Here is a 23,970-nt window from a genome sequence, read left to right on the forward strand (position 1 = left end):
GTTAAGATAAATGGTACAAAACAACACAACATTTAATATGATCAAGGTGAAAAGAAAGGTTAACCAGCCCACCTTTAACAGTAAAGAAATCCACCTTATATATAAGTATCGGTACTTCCTTTGATCTTGCAGACTATATTTGTGTGTAATCAGCATGTGTCTAATCTATCAATCTATCATGTTATCAAAAGGCACTGGGGTTCTTGGCCACCTTTTTATCCATTTGTCCAACCAACCAGTGTTTACATAAACACCAGTTAAGCAACATAGAGCCACAGCAAGATGGCTTCAACCTTAATGACCTATTTGAAAGTTAAGGTGCAACCCCAATGAGGCTTGTCCATGACAAAGACAGACTCAGGGCTTCTTGACGGGTGAAATGTGGAGTTCTAGGAGAGGACGTGCTATCTCAGATATAACTGATGCACATTAACCCCCAAAGAAATAATCTTTTCAGGGACACAAGGATAAAAGTCTTGATGTTCATAAAATAATCTTAAGCTCTACCAACACAAACAGATTTTTAAAAACTAATCATAAACTAGTTAGATATAAGCTTACATAGGAAACTATTACTGTGGAATTTAAAACTAGCTTGTACTGTTTAAAATACTCTTCATTTCTAAATGAATCAATCCAGCCGGGATTCAGACAGATTGAGACCATTCTCCACTTTGATGTATTGCAAATGCCACAAATCCTACTTAGCACATGAAAGAGGAGCATAAACCTCAGAACAGAGAGGGGCAAGATGGGGGATGGGGTGACATTATCAACATTATACAAGCATTGTGTCCTCCTCTTTAATGTCATTTCAATGGCATTAAATTATGATTTTAGGAGGGCAAACTGAATACCCAGTTCCAGACTTGTGATGCATGAAGACAAGACTGACTCAAACATGCACTAACAGGCCTTTCAAAACAAAATAGCCATGGTTGAAGAGCTCTCGCTTACCTCCAAAAATGAAAAGCGTGCAGCGGGCTGCACGGACTGCAGGGGCTAGTGGGAGTGGGACTCAAGCTTCGGGGAGTGAGGCTGTAAGTTAAATGGAGTGTAGTGAATAATTGTCTTTTATCACACACAGGACAGAAACCCCCCTATACACCCCCACCCCCACCCAAGGGAGTTAAAGATGAACCTAATTTCACATTCTTTACTGAATTCTTGTAATAAGGTTATTTTGTTATTGAAATCATACAGAAAGACTTTAATTTTACCTATGTGATGTCATTGAGTGGCGCAGCAGAGCATTGGGTCATATAGAGGTGAGTAACTTTTACTGCAGTGGCCGTCCAAAATACACTTTTTAAAGGATAAGTCTGGGGATTTTTCTATATGTTTCGTATTTTTAACAAATTCCATGAAAAGACCAAAACCAACAATGAACTGATCCTATTAACAAGTACTGTGTGAGTATTCAAAGCCTGACATACCTTATTCCTCTGTGCCATAGAGCTCTATTGTTGTCCCAAAACTATTAAAGCACGTCAGTGAGTCACATTGTTGCACTGGGTGACATATTCCTTCATTAAGATGAACATGGGCACTGTAGTTTATTTTGAGTCAATACCACATACACCATCCTGCTGCAGTAAATACTCACTAGAGCACTAAATGTGTATTAATCCACTGATGAAAATAGTCCCCTACAAATGCACTATTTCCTAATGTTTGAGTAACATTTGCTAAAAACTACAATGTCCAGCTGTTTTAAGGAAATTACTGAGCCTTTTTTAAAAACAAAAGTATATATTTATGACCCAGTTTTGAAGATTTACGTATTCAGTAGGAATCAATGGGCTTGGGGGTGAGAGCCACAGACAGGCTCAGGAAGTCAGAAAGTATTGACAGACGGATGGTTTTAGTCTTTTCATGGGATTTGTTGACAATTAGAAAAATGTATCTGTATATATAAAATCTGCAGAGGAAAAATGGTTTCATAGCAAATTTAACGTAGTCCTTCATCAGTCCAATTATGCTATCTCAATTGAAGGTTTTAAAGCCTCAAATGGAGGGAACCATAACAAATATCTTGTTGACCTAAATAAAAAAATCAAGTCAAACAAATGATTGTGCTTTGATAAAAGGGGAAACCTGCCATGTAAACACACAGGCTTCAGGGATTCACTGCTTTTCACCTTATTGATCACATCTAACAAACACTGCCACAACACTCGTCATAAGTGTGTTCTGAGTATGTGTGTGTTTTCTGCGTGTGCACTGTGTGAGTGTATGTGTGTCACGCCAGCGACTAAAGCATGTAGTGCAGTTGCGGCACTCCTTTGCTTGACACGTTATCTATCTGTCTATCACACACACATGCATAAAAACAAATGCGTGAACACACACACGCACACAGACACAACCACAAGTAATCCGCTGTTGCCTAGCTGTGAAGGATTTGACATTAGACTTCCTGCTGCAGATGCTGCTAATGCTAACACTGCACAGAGCTGAAAGCAACAGTAAAAGACAGCAACAAATATGACACAGAGACAGATGAAGCTACACACTGCGGAGGAGCTGCCTCCCCAGTAGGATAATGGAGGAAAATACTCACTCTAGCGTCAGCCCAGGAATTCTCAGCCTCTCCCGCTGGGCTTTCATGGCTGAACTGTGCTCGTTTGCTCTATTGTGGTCATGATATGCAGTCACACTGCCTGCCTGTCTTCCACCCCCCCGGCACTGACAAAGAGCCAAACCCAGCCACCACAGTGCGATGAGACGGATTGGTTTTCTCTTCCCCAACAAAAAGGGAGGGGGTAAAAAAAAGGGGGGTTACGGTTCTTGTTTTGGTCTTGCCATGTTCCACCTTGAAGCTGTCAAATGAGATCCTCAGTTGCCTGTGGAGGGCATGGAGGCAGGACATTACCCCTTCTTCCCTCCCCTAATACACGCCCCCTGCTTCTTCACAAACACATGCACATTTGTGTCCCCCCCACCATCACAATTCCCCCACCAGCTGGTGACTTGCTACATAGAAGAAATGAATGCAATAAATTAAATCTACATTTTGTCTGCTCCTCTACACGCAGTCACCTTGACAGACGCTAACACAAGGCACGCACTCTACGATGCAATGTCACCACAACCACAGGGATGATGTCATCTTCTAAAGAAAAACATAATGCACCACTACCTACCAGTCCACATCAGTCAGTGTACAGCAAGACAGAGTGCACTCACACCTGGCTTCAGGTTCTTATTATACAATAAATCATACAAATAAAAATAAAGAAAAAGAGCTAAAAAAAAGCATCTTGCAGTGGAATTTGTTCATAACATCTAACCTTGCAGGCAAATAGAAGCATTAATTGAGTGTTTGTGCTTAGATTAGAGAGGCATATGAGTGTGACACACCAGAGTGCCCTAGCCCCTGAAAGACCCCAGAGGCTATTGGTTAACATTTGTAAAACCACCATGATTCATTTTATCCACACTTATTGTTGCAGACGCTCTCTTGCCAAACCATCAAGATCCCAATAAGTCAGAATGAATGAGTGACTCACTGGCAGGAAATTGTCCAAGGATGAACTACTGCAGGACAAAAGATGTGGCGTATTCAGATAATTTGACAACACACTGTAAAAAATGACACTACTAAAAATCTGTAGTGTTTGCAATGAGTCAGCAGCAGTCACTGCAACAGCTAACTGCTGCGTGATGAGGCTATTGTTAAACCTGGAATGATGGGAGAAGTATAGAAAGCAGACCAGATAGACAACAGCTTCACTCCCTCATCCAGTATACCAATGAATTCTTTATTACTATGAGCATGTTTGAGGAGCAAAGAGCCACTGCAGATGACACCAAACACTGCATTAACCACAGAACTAGTAGTTGAGGCAGGCAGGAACTGGAGCAAAGAAGATGAAGAGTTGTATCTAGAACAGAGCAGGTCAAGAGTCAGCTAAAAACTTGAAGTCAACAAGGCATTTGGACAATCTGTTATTTTTTAAATCTGATTATTTTCCATCTTGCAGTGTGGGTTACATAAACTCACCATTGTTCATGGACTTTTATATTTGAATGCAGGTGAAAAAAAATCTAGCAAGCCTAGTAAAATCTTAGTGTATGGAGCCTGTGTGTTTGGCATAAACTGAAACCTCTGACCCATGACATCCTTTCAATAAATGGTGCTGAACCCTGTGGGTTGAAGAACATTTTTTCCTCCTTTTGAAAGTGAGAGAGACATAACTCATTTTCAGTTAAATCAATACATTTTTTCTGAGTCTGCATCAAAAAGGTGAGAAGCTTAATATTTGTGACTGCAAAGCAGATATTTGAGAACAAACAAAATTTACTTTTTTTGTCACACACTTTAAGTTACTGTCTCCTTTTAAAGGAATAGTTATACAATAGACATTTTGGGAAATACGCTTATTCACTAATCATTAGATGAGAAGATCGATACCAAGTTAACATCTTTGATATGTTTAGTTACCCCCCCAAACAATAATAACATCAGTGACCATCTTACTGCATAAATAAATGATAGGCAAATGAAAAATAGAACTACATCAGTTATTACTTTTCAGAGGAAAAGATCAAGAAAATTTGCAAAAGCCTCTCTTTTCAACATCGGACAGTAAGGACACAGTGTCAACTCCAGTTCACTATACACCTACAATGAGGAGTCAGTCAGTGAGGAACATTGAATGTGCTCTCATCCAAACTGCTTGGCAGTCCAGCAAAAATATAAAATTTTAAAATTTGTACATCTCCATCACCAGCTTTAGCGTCAAAAGGTTAAATAAATCATAGTTAAGACCAGCACACAAGGTACATCAGCTGTGTGGTGTTGAGTGTGCACGTTGAGATATGCACATTTATATCATCTCTTACCTACACAAAAATTAGTTAATGAATTAGAACCAGGTAGGCATATACAAAAACAAAACAGTGTATGAAATATATTTACTATATGTCATCACAATATTATAAAACAGAAAAAAAAGAAAGAAATATTTAGCAGACAGAACTGGACTGAATTCATTTTCGAAAAATTTGTCAGTGATTTTTTGTGGTGGTAATTTGTGGTTTTTGGTGAAGGTAAGTGACTCACCATTTTTCATAATAATATACGACTGCCACTGTACCTGCGGCAAGAAAAACGTTCACTGACTCACAGCACAGTGTGCAGAGGAGCTTCTATTGTTCAGCTTGAATTAATTTGAAATCATTTCAAGTGAAGTAGACCCACATCCGTCTCTTCAGCTGCATGCTGACTGCTTTTTAGTTATACAGAAAGTGGTTCAGAAAGCCATTCATTTATACGCCACTATTGGAATTAGTATTATATACACCTTATTTAAACCATTTAATTCTCTTCAGTCTAAAGCTGCTACATGGTGGCAATGTCTTGAAACTTCTTGTGACCATGTTGTTTAATTGAGGTCACACTTACAGAACACTCAAAATACAATACAGTGCTGGTGTATTTTAGAACAAAGCACTCTCATGGAAGTAGTCAAATGCTCCTCTGACTTTTTGAATTATTGAAACACAATGTCTTAGTACTTTCATTAACCCTGCCTTACAGGATTTTGGCCATTTGGGGATAGTACACCAAGCAGTAAACACAACATTGATTTATCACATTGTAAACTTGTTTGCAAACAGTTGCCTATTAATCCATCCAGCAGATACGGAACAACATTAGCATTCATTTGAAGTCATAATTGTGTTCATCTGACAAATGTAAGTTAAATATTCACTGTCCTTTTAGCTCTGTTTTGGTTTCTACCAACCCCTGAGGGAAAAAACAAGCTAGTCACTAACATTGTCCCTGTGCTGTTTGGTGCTGGGTTAATCAGCTGCACCTGGAAACGGTGCTCAACTCAATTCTCTGTTGTTTCGTAAGTACAAGCAACATTATTCATTGAGCATAGTCATTTATTCCACTGTTAATATGAACTTGTTGATTAAAGCAGCTTTAAAGCTAGAATCCATAACTTTATGCACATTTATAAAAATGCACAGTTAAGATGACAGAGGTGTTGTGGAGGACCCTACAAAAGCCTGCTGAATCAGCCTTTGCAAAACGTGAAAATGTGCCACCTAGCAAAGTGCAACACTACTGAGTCTATGCTTGATTTCAATGCATAAAAACATTATGTGCAACAGTTTTTAAGAAAGAAATTCAAATATCTAGATTCATTCTATTGAGTCTAAAGTCTACTTTCATTCTATTCTGTATTACCATGACAAATTAACATTTAGTCATTTGGCAGATGCTTTTGTTCAAAACTATGTACAAAATGAGGTACTATTCAAGCCACAGTAGATTAAAGAGGCAACTGCAAGAGCAAAGACATGGCAAGTAATATATTTTTTTTATTAGAGGCAGAAGGAGAGAGAGAGAGAGCATGTTAGGTGAGTAGGTACTCTTGGAAGAGGCATTTTTGAAGGCAGAGAGGGATTCTGCTGTTGAGTGAGGTATCTCAGGGAACAGGGTTGAGATTCCCTACCATCACAGTGACTAGTCATTGTTCATTGGCTGATCAATTCAGCAACAAGATATGCGGTCAACAAATGTGTGCCAGGCCTAGCATATATTTCATACTCGCCAAAAAAGAAAATACTGTACATATATAAACCTCCGGGAGGACTGAAACTGTAAAGCTATTACTCAAAAATATCGGTAAATGGCTAACCTCTGACAACAACTTCATCTGCAGTGATCGAGTTCATGAAGTATGGTTGACAACATCTGAATATCACCATAAAAAGACCATGTAACAGAATCTACAGTCAACAATTCCTCTTTGATATCCTATTGCATGGCAAAACAGGTGATGTAGTTGGGCAGGACAACAGCTTTAGTCCTTCAGAACCTGCAACAGGCTGTGTTTTTGTGCTGATGATGAGAAATGGGAATAGGATCTAACATAATGGTCAACAAATCCAATGAGTGTGCCTTGAGTTGCCAACACATACAAATGACTAATTTTAAGTTATTTAATTGGACCCAGCAAAAGACTTCCAGTTATTAAGGTCAGACTATAAATAGGTCCCAGTAATCGCTCAACTAGAATGACTCATGTTGAAAACAACTTCACATATGACATAGTCTGAAAGGTACAATCCATCACTGTTGTGGCTGTGGAAAAGGAATTACAATAATAAATGCCACCCCAAGATGTAAAGACTTTGTGGAAAAGGCTAACCTTGGTAATTAACTGGTATGTTGACACCAGCCAGCATGTTAATGACAACAAATGTTCAGTAGATGGCTCTCTGTCACAAGAAAACCTCTGTATTTGACAAACACTGAGCCAACATGGATACAGTTGAAGGGTTTAAAGAGTTAAAGTTCCTTTTCCAATGTGATTAGAAGATAAATAAATGTAGAGTCTGGCATCATTATCATTGTCATTTTACAGCTTATTCCCTACTCAGCTCCCACAGCTGTCACGTCAACATTTTACTCCACCATCCTGTCTAACACATCCAAATCAAGCACATGAGACAGGGCAGTCAGAGATTGCAGCTACAATACCAATCAAGAGAAGTAAATGTATCTATCTTACAAAATATGGGACATACTAATGTGTTACTTGATCCTCACTTTTCTCATATTCAAGGTGACAAATTAGTCTAAATATCTATTAGCTATTTAAATAAACTGTAGTAATGATTAATTTGAAACACTTACATCAACTTTGTCATATCCAAACACCATTACTATGGTTACCAAGGTCCCTTGTGGCTCCAACAGTAAATATAAACAGGTGCTGCTCACAACAGCCTGTTAGTCATGGCTAACCTCTATTACAGTAGGTGCCCCCTCTGGTGAGGTGCCAGCGAAGGCAGCAAGGTGTCATGGGTAAATCTTTCTCCTCCACCATAAAATATATCAAACTGAACCAAAATCAATGTCCAGGAAGTCTATTATGCCTTCATCTGGCACATCAATAGCCAAGTTTCATCTTTAATAACTTACTGAACAGAAATCTGACCAACCAGCCTGAGGACAGTTTAATTCATTGTACATATTTTCTCTTTCTAATGACAAGATAGACCATTAAAAGAATAGTGGTGAATTACGTGAATTGACTGGAACAACCTAATCGTCACATAAAGTAGATCATATTTATCGAGCAATATTTGAAAAATGGAAATGATTCTGCGCTCCAACACCGAACCATTGTATAAGCAAACATAAAGATGACTCCTAACAGACATGTGAGAAAACATTTTCTCAGAAACTCACAAAGTTACAAATGCAAATCTGTGGAGGGAGTTTCATTTGATAGCAGCTAGTAGATTTTTTCAGATCCCTCACACTGTACCCAAAATGAACCCAAACAAGTGAAAGCTGGAGAAATATCCTGGACATATCCTGTCCCAGATATATTTTGTAGAGAAATATTTTAATTACTTGAATAAGTATTGGGTCTAGAGCCCCCCCGGGGACCCACTGTTAGCCATCTTTGGGGTATGACCAAAGAAAATGAAAGATAGAAAAAAGACATACAGTATTTATTACTGCTGGCAGCTCCCAAAAGCCATAACACTGAACCAGCTTGAGAAGGAACTTCCAACCCATGACAGGTGCTGATCAATAATTAAAGGAAAAAGTAACTTTCATGTTGAGATTACAGAATGCACACTTGACAGAGAGATGGTCAATTTGGTTGAAGGCAACAGAAGAAGTTCTTACTTGAGAGGACTGTTCACTTGCTAAGGTTGTGGCTAAGGAATTACAGATTTATCATTGGTGTGTTCGTTCTTGTTCACTTATTGTATTCATTCTTTATTTATGTTATTTTCCGTTATCAGTCTCCAGGAGGACAAAAGCAATATTACATCAATTTTGAAACTGAAACTTAAAACAACAGTGTGCATACTTAGCAAATGCCATTTGAGAATTGCATACTAACTCAGAATAAATTGTATTTTGCTTATTGGGAAGCTAATTTACATCAATTTACAGCTTGTTGACTGACTGAACAGAGTACACTAATGGATAAAATTTGACCGAGCACCTGCAGAATATGTGAAACCCGTAAGAAGAACAAGAACCTTTCCAGGTAACATGCCTTCCATGTTAGTTATGGGACTATTTTAGGGAACCACTGTAACCACTGTTTATAATGCAGCTTAGACTGTGGAGCCTAAATATAACTAATAATATGTCACACAATCTTCGTAGCTGTCTGGAGACCAAGAACATCTACATAGTTGAACATGATTAATGGACGCCTTTGAACTGAAAAGCCCACTCACTGCACTGGCCATGATCATGAGTACACATTCATAGATTCTGAATCTAAATGTCATTTAAGCTTCATCACTTTTGATTCAGCAAAGAAACTATATGAGCCACAATAATTGGGTCTGCCCTGTCTGAAATAATGCTAAAGTAAAACATTTTATCTCAAATTTAACTGTTTCTTATATGGGTAGGGTTCCCATACAAATAACTATGAACATCAATTTGATTATTTTAAGTGATTTTTTATGTATTATGTGATCGGAAATATATTAAAATCATGATACTGATTTCAGCTATATCATGCAGCCCTACTAATGCTTAATGCTGTGATCAATGTTAATTCACATCATTATCAGCGTACAGCTGAGATTAAATGTTTATCTGCACTAACAATGTAATAGGTTAGCGTGACAACTGGAGGTTAAGGTTTATTACATGGTATTCCTGTTAACCAACCTGTTAACATGTAACATATCTGGGTACTTACAAACTGCCTCTTCTGGGAAGACTCAGCTCTTTCTGTAAATGAAAAGAGAAGAATTGTAAGTACAAAAATTCTAAATTATAATATAAACTTTAAACTTGAGACCATCTTGCAACGCCAAATCGGTGTGTATGGTGCAATGGAACACATGACATGAGAGAAGTGAGTGGGTCAGGGGCGTAAAGTAAAGTGGTGTGTGTGTGTGTGTAATATAAATTTGTTAGATTCATGAAGGCTGTCGTTGTAACCGGTTCTGATGATTGTTTTTAAATAAATGGCAAACAGGAAGCCTGTTCATTGGATTCTAGAAATCTGTAGTATTACTGTAGCATAATTGAAGTACTGCCTCAGAAACACCACAGTCAATAAAGAACACTAAAACCACATTGACATTTGCAGACCAAAATTAAGAAAGTGAAAATTAAGGAATATTCTGTTAAAAAATACCAACAGCCCACTATTCTGCTGCAGCAGCAGTTACAGCCAACATATGGAAAGAGCTCACAGAGCAGATGTGAAACTGTTACATCCCACCCCAGAGAATTGGGCAAGAAGTTTAAAGAAAGCATCTGGATTTAAAACTGTTCACTTATATCAAATAACAGCTGAACCAAGTGAACATGAAAGCCATGGAAGGACACTGTCCTCACAAACCCATTCTCTAGACCATCTCTATTCTGATCGACTCTCTAGTAAAAAGGCATAAAATGCCCAGAAACAAAAATAACATACATTTGAGCGTGGAAGTTAACTCTTGATTTTGGGAACACATAAAATGGAAATGTAAAGTTCACTTTACACCTTGTCTAAACCAGGTGTAAATACACAAATATGAATACATTTCCCAAACTGTTCTTCTCACATTGTGAGAATGAACCTGACGTGTGTATGTTTATCTTCTTTTAATTTATTTAATGAAAGACAATACTGTATATATGTTGCTGAAGCCAACTGTAGAAGGCAGAGTTACACAGAGGACAGGGTTTAATAGCCCAGAAAAAGCACCAACAATGCCCTCATTGATTTCTTAAGGGGATTATGCGTTCTCACAGGATTGTTACTTAAAGGATAATACTGCTGGCAAACATTTGCAATATTGCCAAGTCCTTGCAGTCATTAAACAACTTTGATAATTGTTTTAGCACAATGTATGAGGTCTTCAATCAATTTCTGTATGTATGTGGTGGATGTTTGTAAGAGTGCAGTTGTATTGTGACACCACCAAAGATTTACAGTAATGTAATGTGCAGTGGTTCTCAATTTGGTCTTCAGGACTCAGTGCCCTGTTGTTTTTCCTTCTGTACCTGAGATGTAGGTGAAAGCAATCAGCTAGTTGGTACGATAGAAAACCAAAGATCTTGGTCCTAAGGGTCAGCACTGAGGAACAGTTCAGGTAAGGTGTAAACTTAAACTTTTTTTTAGCCCTTTGATAAGAATGTGTTATGGCCATTATTTAATTTAAATTTTATTATCATTGTCTTTTTTTGAAATGTGCTTGTTGTATTTATCTATTTTATTTTTTATAGTATTTTATCTATTTTATATTTAACTTTTAGCATTTCTATTTCTCATGCATTAGTTTTAAATTGTTTTACTGTTTATATTTGTACTGTGTTATTATTAACTTGTCAGTCACCTGTAAAGCACTCTGAATTGAAATAACCTGTATGAAAGGTGCTATACAAAAAAAGTTTGAACTGATTCGATTTTCTGTTGAGTGTTTATTGAGTTCAAACGTGTTTAGACAAAATGAGATATGATGTAAAAAGATGGTAACGAGTGGGCCATGGGCATGTTCAGTGGTTCAACAAGTAAAGTCTAAGCAGTGCCTGTAAAAGATGAAGGTTAGGCTGTTGACATAAACAAACGAATGAACACAGCAGGCGTACAACATGCTGCTAGTTATTGCTTGTAATGTTGCCTCTTAAACCTGGTATCCTGTTGAGTTTGGTTGACTGGTGGTGAAAGCACAATTTTAGAAAACTATGCCATTCAACTTGTGCTGTTACCATTCATTAAATCTACTTTAGTGACTACACACATATAGAGAGAGAACATAGTGAGTGTTAGTTTCTTTTGCCCCTAAACCTTAATTTTGTGAAGCTGTAGTACAGACTCAAGAGAACACCTTCAAATGGTGCTCAGCTCCTTCACTGAAATCAAATGACAAATTTCATTAAAACACTCCAAAGAACATATTTCTCTGAACGCTGACAGGAACGAGTAAAACACATCAGAGCACAAATGATGCTGCTGCAGCATCTGCTGATGCGGCAGTGCCACATGGAAAGCCATGCGAGCCAAAGACCAACATCAGCCACAGTGACAGACGAGCACACTGTGTACAGATACACTGTATCCCCCTGAGAGTTAACACAACTGTTTGTTTAATTACAGCAGTTTCTTGTAAAGAAGCAGATTGTTTCCCCGTGCTCTTTTATATCAGCAGTGTGAAACAAATACAAAGCTCTCCAGTTCGGATTATTTCAAAACTCTCCCTACTGGCTCTGTCCTCTTGCTATAAAAGAGCACTGATAAATAGCCAGGCTTTGGATCTGTTTTATTTTGCAGCTACAAATCCCACTGATTTGATCATTAGACATTTCATTGTCTTATAACAACCTGATATGGGTGAGGTCCTATGTCTCAAGCAGTGTAGGACACTGAGTTGATGTGTATTGGCTGCTCCAGTCAGCAGAAAAAGTGCTAAGCCCCACGCTCCCTTTGCTATCAATTAGGGCTTAATGTCTGACTTCCCCTGCTGCCTACAGAAGACCAAGGGCAGAGTGATTCCTTAGGAGACATGACCGCAGCTCACACAACACTAATTGCCAGCAGGGAATGACTTACACTGATGGGATATCCACCAATCACAGCACACTAAATAACAGTCTATAATAATGCAAAGATAATTATTCATGCCTCAGGAAAATATTTACATAAAGTGATATAAATAACTTGATTATTTATGCTTTTGATGCTTGATACTTTTGACACCTGAGTAAGCAAAGCTTGTGTGGAGAAAGATGTCAATTACTGACAGCGAGGGTATTTAAAGTGCACTGTGTGACATTGTTTTAATGAAACAATGGTGAGAAACATCAAAAACACACACAAACTCTAGCTCTCCCTCTAACTCAAGTTTGGTTTTGTCTTCCTAGTATAAATAAAGCAGCCCTGATCTAACAGACATTAGGAAACCAAATGAATGAACTTATTCCAGAAAAACACCACTACAAACAATGGTCTTTTTCAAAAGATTATGCAAAACCATAATACCAGAAACTCTGAGCTTACAGAAACTAATCAAAATTTCCCAAAAACGTAAAAAGAATGATGATAACTTTAGTTTACAACATTATAGCGCACTACCATACTCGGCACTCAAATCCTCAAACTCATTAAAAGTTATAATCTATTTTTTCAGCAATAGCCATTCCATGTACTTACATTTTGTAATTACCTCTCTATATAGTAGTTTTCATAGTTACTGAGGGGTCCGCCATTCCCATGTGGAATTCAAATTGCCCTCACACCCACAAGGGAATCACAAAGAACAATGCATGCATGTAATCCAGCATTACTGTTTGTAATTTTATCTCATAGAGCCTTACTATTTACGGTTCACTCACGCATGATGAAAAAAGATCAATTATTGACTGGCTTCTTTATTAAGATAGAGTTTGTTTGGCTGCACTGTAAAGAGATACACCAGTTGCTCTTCTGTTGTATTTCTGACAAAGTAGCTGCTCAAGGAGCGTTTGCTGCATCCAGAATTCTGGGATCTGTAGTATTAAACCACAATTGCTGTTACCACCAGTAGCCACAGGTGTCTCCAAATCAACCAGGTCTGAAATCTTAAGGATTATAATTTATGGAACAAGGAGCATTTAAAGGCTGTGATATTTCTTCCTCCCTTTATCAGTCAGTGGTCTTCACCTCATGCTTCATTATCCTTTACAGACATTTGTCTTGACGTGCTCAGAGTCAGAGTGGAGCCTGAGCTGAGTGCCAGTGTCATGGTCAAACAGTGTTTCTAATTCACACTGCTGCAATATCACCAACACCAAAACAGATGATATCTAGCAAGCTTTGAATCAGGAGTTCTGTGTACAAATGACAAGCAAAACTTAACTGAAAAGCCTTCAATTTGAAACTTTCTGTGACATTCAAGATTTAAATTAGTGAAGCAATGGCCCTGATGTGTGTTTTTCAAAGTCAGAATAAGAATTAACACATAAAAACATGTATTAAATTGTATGATCCTTAAGAGGTTGAAAAGCTGTCAATTAGGCAATACAAACTCAGACTAATTGCATGAAAACCTTTCATCTTTGAAAGTTGTCCATCAGGAAAACAAACCAGTGATGAAAGTAAACCTTGTACGTTTAATCATTTGTTTATTCAGTAATCTCCTCAGTGCTCGAGAGATAACAATTCTGACACGATGAACCTGAAAAGTTTATTGTTCCACAGGGTAAATGTCAATAAATAACTTCTAGCAACAACATTTAATATCCAAGTCACCACATCAAAGATTTGGTATTGCTTATGTGTAATGGTTCATTAATAATTCCCTTTGATATATTTTGGATTTTCCTACATCTAAAGATCAAAAGTGTGTTTGGTTTTACTGTGGTTTGCTGCTAACAGGCAGGAAAATCCCTATTCTCATATCAAGTCATGTCAACACCTTGAGTGACATCACAGTAAAGGACGTTAAATCCTCCTAATCTTTCCTATTGCATCTGGATGCTAGTTCAGTTTGTCAGCAATTATCAAGCGTGCTTGAGTAATCACTTAGGATCGCTGACCAAATCTACTTGACTACCTTGTAATCAGAGGCTACACTGATTCAGCACTGGCAACCCTCATCCGACACTGAGCAAACTGCTGCCTTGGGCTACATGTAATTTTGACAGTGAAACAGACAATAAGCTGACACATGTAGACGCAAAAATCTAAAAACAAATGTTTAATATTTTGATTCTACAACACTGCTATTAGGAAACCAGTAATAACTGCTCATGGACCAACAAAGGTAAGCTGTCGATTTCAATGACTAGTTTGGAGCCCAGTTATCAGGAGTGGGGGGATGCACTTTTATTATTAAGAACAACAAAACAACAAGTCTACACTTTTATCATGACCACAGATGGTCTCTATAATAATGTTTAAATTAGAAAATAAGAAAATCAGTTTCCATATCTTCTCTTTTCTTTTTATTTGCAGTGTGTATGTTGTTTGCCACATGTTTAGGTCTAATACAGAAATGATGACAGAATGACATCCACAACAGATGACGTGCATATCCATGAAACTTATAGGAACTGCCCCTTCTTGATTTTAGGTTTGATATGACTTAAAAGAAATATGACTTAACAAAAACTGTACACATTTTGGACTCTTATTAGATTAGCACTGCTCAGTGGTTTTATGCGTTAGAAGAATAAATAAGTCTATTGGTCTTTAGAATGACCATGGGAATAACAAGAGTCTTAATTAAACTTTACTCAAAATTAAATCTTAGCCTTCATCTAACCTAAATGCTGTTTCAAAGTCAGAGACCTCAAGTGTATCTGGAGATGAGGAGAGGTCAAATAGATCAATAAAGCTGGTTATCTGCTCCCAACACATGTAGTACAGGAAGTAGACAGAGTATACATGATAAAACTGATTGAAGATCAATCAATGACCTGAATTTCAATCATATAAAAACTACATGTAAGCAGCTGACTTTTACCATTATGCCTAGCTCGATTTGAAAAATATTGATTTCTGCGCCAGCAGGGGGAGATTCAACAGCAAAGCACACATACACTGTTAGAAAGCTTGGCTGATTATATCTGTTGGCATCCTCACATTTCTCTTGTAGCAGGATGTTAAGTGTCATAAATGCTTAATCCAATGCCTCATCCAATGTTGTAAGAGGGACTGTCACTGAGCATACTGTTCTTCTAATTTGATGATCTCTCTTTTTTTATGAGGACCTCCTGGAATGGTAATGGAACCTTAAAGCTAAAATGAATGAATGAAGATATTCACAATTACAGCCAATCTAACGTCTTCCAATAACTACAGGTTAGAAGATGTGTCAAAAAACATTTCTATTTCAATTTCTATTAATATCAGAAATGTCAGTTGGCAACTGGTCTGGTTTATTCATCATCACTATGCATCGGGCACGGGCTACTTCAATTTAAAGTACTTCACAGGCTTCAACTACCCAGCAGCATACTGACAAAACTCTTCTCATGAGTAGATGAGATTGGTTTTTGACCATTTCAAATGTGTGTGGAACATTTATTGATCCTAACCATCTGACGGCCATATTCGGGGCCCTTCCCAAGGACTTAAAGATCACCGCTAACCAAATTTTAGTTGTGGCCCTCTCTACTGCTTGCTCGACAACTGATTGTTCTCAAAAGACCTCAGCATCACCTCCTGGCTGGAGGATATAATAGCATACCTCAAACTCAAACAGCTACATATAAAGCATACTTCTCTTGGATAACCCAGAATGTTTCATAAGGTCTGGCAACCCTTTTTGCTCTATTTTCAAAATTTTACAAATCCCCATTAATGTGTATGACTTTTTTTTGGTCCCCCCCATTTATATTATAAATGAGTGGGACAGATGTAGGCTGGGGTTGATTTTGGCGCATGTGGTGGGTGGGTGGGTGTGAGCAGTTTGTTGATTTGTATTGTGAAAACTCAAAAATATTTGAATAATCCTTCAACCGTAGCAGCACTAAACATGACATTCTATATTGAACTGGAGAACAAGAATGCTATAATATATACACTAGCTACAAACAGCACGGTTTCCCAGTATATTATAGTATATATTATAATTCACATAGCAGCTTTGTGTTAATTAATCAGAACAACAGATTGCAAAATTGAGGAAAAAAGAAATATTTGGCTTTTGGGAACAGTCGAGGCAACTGGGAGAAAATGCCAAATGTCTCCGGCAGTAGATAATATCAGCTGTACTTTACTATAGCACTAGAGTGAAGTGTAGTTCAACAAGACCAACAGAGTGGCCACAAATGTTAAAGGTATGGCTGATTGTGTTGAGAACGTCCCAGTTAAACTTTTATGCGTATCATATTGATATTTTGAAAAATAGGATGTAAAAGTAAGTAGACTACACCTGTTCTGTACAATATAATGACGCATATTTTATCAGTTCGTATCTTCAGCTGCTCGTCTCATTTTCAGGTTGTAGCTACAGGTTGTGAAGATTAATTAGGCTGCAACTAAAGACTGTAGTGTTTTATTGTAGGTGATTACAGATCTCAACTGAATTTAGTTATTTAGTTATAAATACTCACACTTACCACGAGCAAAAATAGCCAGTTGGTGATCAATTTCAAAGCTGTCATTATCAACTGCGCCCATTAAAAGCTGACATATATCGTGCCTAATCATATGAGGTTCTGTTTTTGCCTAAATGTGCTGTTTAATACTGTTGAACTTTACAACATATATTACTGTTTGGTGATATATTACTGTTCATCTGTGTTTACACATTGCATTGCCGCTGCACATTGTCTTGCTGTTTGATAATTGCCACTGGTTGTTAATGAGGTTCTGTTTGTCAAAATGCCAGATGTACACTTTTGATGTTATAGCATATTAGTGATAATGTGGACTGGTGTCTGTTGATGTCTGACAGGATCAAATGCAAATGACAGAAGTGATGTACAAACTCAGAATGAACAAGGTACTTTAAGGACATCAGAAAGATGCAAACTGCAGTGAAAGGTAAATCTGTGTATTCACAAGCAATTGGTGCCACAAGTTGAATAATAACAAGGACATAAATGAGAAACATGATTAACAAGATTATTAAAGTTATATGACATCAACGGAACCTGATACAACCAAGCCTTCAGTTGGGTGTCCCCTTATTTTTGTCCGGGATGCAAAATATTCTACTTTTTTTGACAAATTTTGTCCATGAAAAATGGACGACAAGAACCTGTCATTTACCAGGAAGAATGTTCTCCTTGGTAACTTACAGTATCCCTACTGACAATGGCACTGTGACAATATGGCACATAGAGTTTAAATTTTAACATAGCCTATATCAAGATCAGGATAATAGTAAACTGAGAAATAGACAGAGATTATTGGATTGAGAAGCAGATGTGTACACAGAAACTGTTATTCAACCTGTAAGTAGTTTGACTCTCCCTCGGTAAGATAGATCAAATATAGATTAATTAATAGTCTTTATGCAATTTTAATCTACTAGAAGAGCAAACAAGAGGTAGCTCATCTATGTGTTTGGCTACTATACGCATCTGGCATTATACTCTATCCAATTTGGTTTCTCAGTGATGTTTGATGTTTTCTTTTGTGATTATTCTTCCTCAAGGAGAACTTTATCTTTTAATCTGACCCCTTTCACAGCATCAATGACGTGCCGCTGGAGCAGATAGAAACTCACCGTCTTGCGCAAGGACACTCCTTCTTCCAGCTAAAGAAAGAGAGCTTTTCATTGGTGCTTTGGTAAAGTAGTTGTTTCTGTCATCAAATTAGTAAAAATATTATAATATATACAATAATTATGTTAATATGAACAGGATTTATGGATCAGCCTTAAAAAAGTGCTCAAAAACATACAAGTAGATGGCCTTTCTGGTGCAGCACCATAATTTTTTATCAGCCAGGCTGTATCCCAGTAGCTGGCTCACACCACTTCACACAAATGTCTCTTTGGAGGCACACAATGTCACTGCACTTGTCTGGATAGCTACCTTTTATTATGGAGGCAGTTAGATGTCAGAAGTACAGTAAAGCTCACAATACAATGCAGTAGCTTCTGACAGGCCGCTCCTAATTAAGACGAAGGACATGTGTAGCTGCTATAGGCATCATTAAAGTCAATATAAATCCTACAAATTTTATATAATGAGTGAACATGGCGGCTATACGCCCCCAAAACCAGACTATAAACCTAGTGAGACTAGAGACACAACCACAAATGCTAAACTAAAGGAAATCATCTTATGTGAGACATGGATGTGGAGAACAGACACTTACACTTGAAAGTCAAATACCTTCATACCCGGCAGTATCATTACTGCTATAGATATACTGACATATTTCTAAGTTATGTTGATCTTAAAAAACACCAGCAACCATACATATTTGGACGATTATTTACATTTGTCAATAAAGAACTGATAGTCCATACAACACACAAACATACAAGTCTACTGACATACTGCAAACATGGACACATTCTCTTGTAGGAATTAAGGTAATTACTTTTATAGAGAAAGCAATTACTGTAGTGCATCACATCACCCTGCCAATTCTCTATTCATTCTTATTTACCACAACTACAAAATAAAAGTACATCAAGTGAAATGTATATAAGCTACTTTGAAATCAACATTCTAGCAGAAGTAAATACTACATAAAACTTCACCTTATTCTAGTCTCAAATCATTATGCTTCTTTCCTTGTCTCCAGACAAGCAAACACAAGCTAATCACAATGCTGACAGACATTCATACTGAACTGAGCTGAACAGCACACTTTAGCTGAGCAATTTATTTAGAGAACTCATTAATGGTTCTGATACTGGGAAACAGCAATTCTCCTGCGTATTGTTGGTTAGTCTGCGGTTGTTTTCAACAAGTCTAAAAATAAATTCTGCATACTGTCACATTCATTAGGCATCAACATGAACACTAAAGCTATCTCTTCTTGTTCTTCATGAACAAAGATCAAGTCAAAGTTGTGACATTTTCTTGCTTAAGCTTACCAAATTCTTTTTCACATACAGCATTTTTCCAGTAACACAAATGTGCAAGTACCAGTGTATAAAATTCATTGTACCAGCTGCTGATGGTAGCTTCATATTTAACAGACACATATGAAAATGATATGAATCTTCTCCAAAATGTCAAACTATTGCTGTAACAGATTAATAAACACACAGTAAGGTCTTAAAAATATTAAGACACAGTTCTGATTCATTTGTACTGGCTGAGACAGCAGGCAAACATATCACTTAATACATTGGAAATTATACTGAACTATTTTAAAAGACCATCAAGTTTGACTGTGACCAAATTGTTAAATAACTGAACCTATAAGATGTCGTTCCTCCAGCCAAATTTAACTATAACTTTTACAAGCAATTTATTTTATATCATGACAACAAGGGAAGCAGCAAGGTACCTTAGACTGATGTAATGCTGAAATATGACAACATTTTTCCCTTGAGGCCAGAAGCACTGAAACACTCTGTACTGTAAATAGTTCAACTCTTACTATCCACTCAAAATTAAACAAGGAATGATGTCATCCATTCCAGGCCTGAGAATGAATGGGAAATTGTGGCGCTGAACCAGCTATATTCATTTGCCTGACAAACTAACTTCCGTGTTTCCTTTTGAATGTGAAAGTCAGAGCGCTACAGCAGTCGTTGTGTTTGGTTTAGCTGATGCGTGTTTGGGCACATAAAGAAGTCTTGTGTGGAAGGAAGAGAGCAAGGGAGGAGGTGGTGTCCAACAAAGGAACAGAGAGATTAGGGCAACTGTGCACAAAATTACTGTTTAGAAGCTTTCGATAAACGCAATTACAAAAAACGTTATTGGTTTTTGAGAGAAATCCATTAAGACCTTAAAAAAATTCAAAGAGCATAAATTAAATGTCAGCATTTCAGCCGTTTAATTTTCAGAAAGATTCATAATCACAGAGGAACATATTGACACTAAATTTGTAGACATGAAAGTCAAATGTTACCAGCTTCATTCTAAAGATTTGCTCAACAGCTAAATAAATAAAACATTACAGAGGAAAAATGAGTTCTCAAACAAGTAAAACTCACCTTTGTTTATTATGAAATGAACGTTGGAGCATAAAAGCAGTTTTATTGGTTTAATTCATCTTTTTTAGTGCAGCCTAATTAAAACAAATGAATTATGCAATGGATCACAGGGAGTTTGTGATTCAAAACACACGTAAACATGTTTATCAATTACTCTGTAAGTGGCCCAAACTAGAGTAAGCTAAATTATAAATCCAAGTCCAATTTACGCTTTATTCTAACACCTCGGCTAGAGGAAATGATTCATCTCTGAAAGATCTTGGATAAAAAATGATATGACACGTGGTGTAAAATACAAGCAATTTCATATTTCAGAACACGTTGTCCTCCTGTTTCACCTGCATTTATATCTAATCTTATGGCAGAGTGATGGTAGCAATAATTTGATTTAGTACATCATTTGTTAGGACGGTTGTCCTGAACGCTTACACCTCAATCTGGTTCTTATACAGAAAGGCAAAAGCCTCACTGTACACTCCATTATCATAAAAAGTCAATAAAGAACATCAAGCCCTTCACACAACATAATCAGTCCAGCTCCATGAGTACACATCTCTCATTCCCCCTGCTGGTGGATAATACAAATGAAATGTGACAAATGATTTGAGGCTGTTTAAAAAGTAATACTGTTTGGACACAAATCCACTACAAACTACTATTTCCAATTCTGTACAAAGAAACAAAGCAGTGAAAATTAATATATTTGCAGCCTGTTTTCAGTCAACTGTTAGTGAATATCCTAATTATCCTCTTTAGTACATCTACTGAAAAATGTCTTCACAGTTCTGCCAAGAGATTCTCTCACATGCACGACACAAGCACACATCAACGGCAGAGCCAAAATGTTGTTCACTCTGTACTGCCAAGTACCAAGGTCTCAAAGTCCTAACTGTGTTCTGTTGAAAGAGCAATACAGGAGCCTCACAAGCCACTCATACGTACAGTACAAAGTCACCCTGCAGCTCAAACCCATACAGACACAGCTCCACACACAGGCACGGCAACATTTCCTTGCCTACCTGTAGCCCTCGTCTCCTCAGAATGCTGGACTCGTCCATGGTACAGAGCCCCGACTTATCATGCCTCCCTACCGGTGCATAGCCACGCTGCACTGCCTAGCTCCAGCCTCCTGCTCCCTCCCTCCCTCAGGCTAAATCTGATCTTAGCAGCTGCTAAACACTTCCATCAGAACTTATCTGATTGGAGGGGGGCAGTCAGCTGACACCTCCTCTTGTTCCTCTCCTCTGTAACTTCAGGAGTGAAGGAGAGAGGTGGAGCAAGAGAAAGGGGGGGGGGGGATCGAGGAGAAGGGAGAAGATAGGCAGTTCTAATTTAGCGTAGCAATGGGTGGGGGTGAGTGGGTGAGGTAGTGGGGGCTACTGGGGACAAGTGGGAGCCCCAAGACTCATTTCTCTGAGCAGCCACGCTTTTTGGGCACCCTAGGTGACCATGAAAATGAGAGGATATCCTTCCCAGCATTGTTCTGCTCCAACCTCAATAATGAATCTGGCATCCTGTCTGCGGCAGCCAGGCTGACCGACCTCACTGGTCTTATTGCAGTCAATGAGTCACATGAAGACTACAAAATACACACCTGAAGGTTAGACCGGTGAAGGAAACATGATGGCTGAGACCACTACAGCAAACATTAAATGTAGAAAGAGAAGTAGAGTAGAAAGAGTGTATTATATGGAAGATGAAGAAAATAATAGCCAGGCACGCTGTTTAAGTAAAAAAAAAAAAAAATGTTGCTGCCCAAGACCTTTCAAACGTGGTGTGAAAATGTCACGCAAACTGCTGTGGGCCAAGGAATGTAGATAGGAATGAAGCATTTCCTAACAACCCTATACCGAATCATTATCATGCTGAAATCAACCGCACTTCCCTGCACAACCTGTTATGTATACAACTGCATATCCTGTGTCAATTTCCAACAATTTCACGCTTCTGTCTCCTACACACCCTCCACACGGAGATGAGTTTTGAGACAGTCAGCAAGCGACCACAGATCTTCACACTCACTAACTCAATGTCCCCACACCCTCCTGAATTATTAGCATTTGGAAAATAAGTTGTTTCCAATGCCATGCTGCCAATTCTATCCTGCAATTTCACATTCTGTTTCAGTCTGTGTTTTTCTTTAACCACCCCCCACTCTCTTTTTTCACCCTCTCTCACTCATTTCCATTCACTGTGGTACTGCTCTGTGAATATTAAGAGGGTCCCTTCCATTCTCCTCATCTCCAGCCAAGCTCAAATGATTTCTCTTAGAGAGTATGGCCTGGAATGACGGTACCCACTACTACGGCTGGTGGAGGTGGTGCACAGGTTTGTCAGACAGGTGACCACTACATCAACTTTTCCCATTTTGAAACCTGTACAACAGAAAGCTGATGGAGCGTTGCAGTGGCTGGGTCATTTGTGCTGCTGTGCTGATAAGAAAGTCAAGAGTAGATAGCCCAGGTCTGCGCTTAGGTAATCAGGCTGTTTTTAAATAAACCCCTTAAAACCTCAGAGGACGAGGATTACAGTAGTCAACTTTTTCAGCTTGAACAATGCCCTCCAGATTACCTAAGGGAATTAAAGAATCCTGTTCAACTAACTAGTCTACTCCATTCAGTGCAGTGAGGAAAACTGCAAAGAACGGTACATAGGCGAGACCAAACAGTCACTTCACAAAAGACTTTATCAGCACAGACGACACGCTAACTCAGGATTACAGAGCGCCGTGTATTTGCATCTAAAAGCTACAAACCACACATTTGAAGACAGCGAGGTGAAGTTTCTAAGTAGAGAGAAGAGTTGGTTTGAACGGGGCATCAAGGAAGCCATTTTTGTAAAAAAAAAAGAGAACCCCTCTTTGAACAGAAATGGTGGTCTGAGATTCAATCTGCCCAAAAGAGTGTATTATCACCTTGGTCACGCCAATCACATGCTAATCAGGTACTTAACAGTGATGAAGTAGATGCAGCCAGAAAACAACAGGCCTGATTACTGATTACTGGGCCATCTTGGAAACTATTAGGTCAGTTTCAGGTGAAACTAGCTATCAACAGATACTCAGGCAGATTCCTTCCTGAGGGCAGAGCTTATGTAACACAGAGTAGCTTAAATTTCTAGTTCCCGTCCCATTTTTTCACAATTGAGAATGACTTCCGGATGGGAGCTGAAACGTCTTGATTCTGAAAACACTGTCCAGATGACTACGACTGAAACCTTTTCTACAATCAACTAACTAGTCTCAAGTCATTGCTCACTCAGTCTGTGGCTGCTTAAAGGAACAATTAAGAAAATTCCACATTGGACAAACAATGAAGATGAGAAGCTACAGGAATACAGGGGCAGGGTCATTTGACTTATTCAATATAGAAAGTCCCTATTTCCCTATTGTACATAGTGGCTGTAACA

General features: G+C 38.1%; 1 protein-coding gene across 15 annotated transcripts in view; it reads right to left on the bottom strand.

Moving 5' to 3' along the window:
• Positions 1-23,970, bottom strand: part of mast4 (microtubule associated serine/threonine kinase family member 4) — a 101,751-nt gene that overhangs the window by 41,921 nt on the left and 35,860 nt on the right. For 8 of the 15 annotated variants that reach the window (XM_044173518.1, XM_044173511.1, XM_044173510.1 and 5 more), the window contains exons 4-5: positions 9,711-9,742; positions 958-1,038 (exon numbers count right to left, since the gene is read on the bottom strand). In XM_044173518.1, the coding sequence (XP_044029453.1) occupies positions 958-1,038; positions 9,711-9,742 (113 nt within the window). Of the gene's footprint in view, positions 1-957; positions 1,039-2,563; positions 2,844-9,710; positions 9,743-21,581; positions 21,722-23,970 lie in introns of those variants that run through there. The other 7 variants (XM_044173517.1, XM_044173520.1, XM_044173519.1 and 4 more) reach the window with 5 other exon arrangements.

This window comes from Siniperca chuatsi, linkage group LG18 (genome assembly GCF_020085105.1).
Source record: "Siniperca chuatsi isolate FFG_IHB_CAS linkage group LG18, ASM2008510v1, whole genome shotgun sequence".
NCBI lineage: Eukaryota > Metazoa > Chordata > Actinopteri > Centrarchiformes > Sinipercidae > Siniperca > Siniperca chuatsi.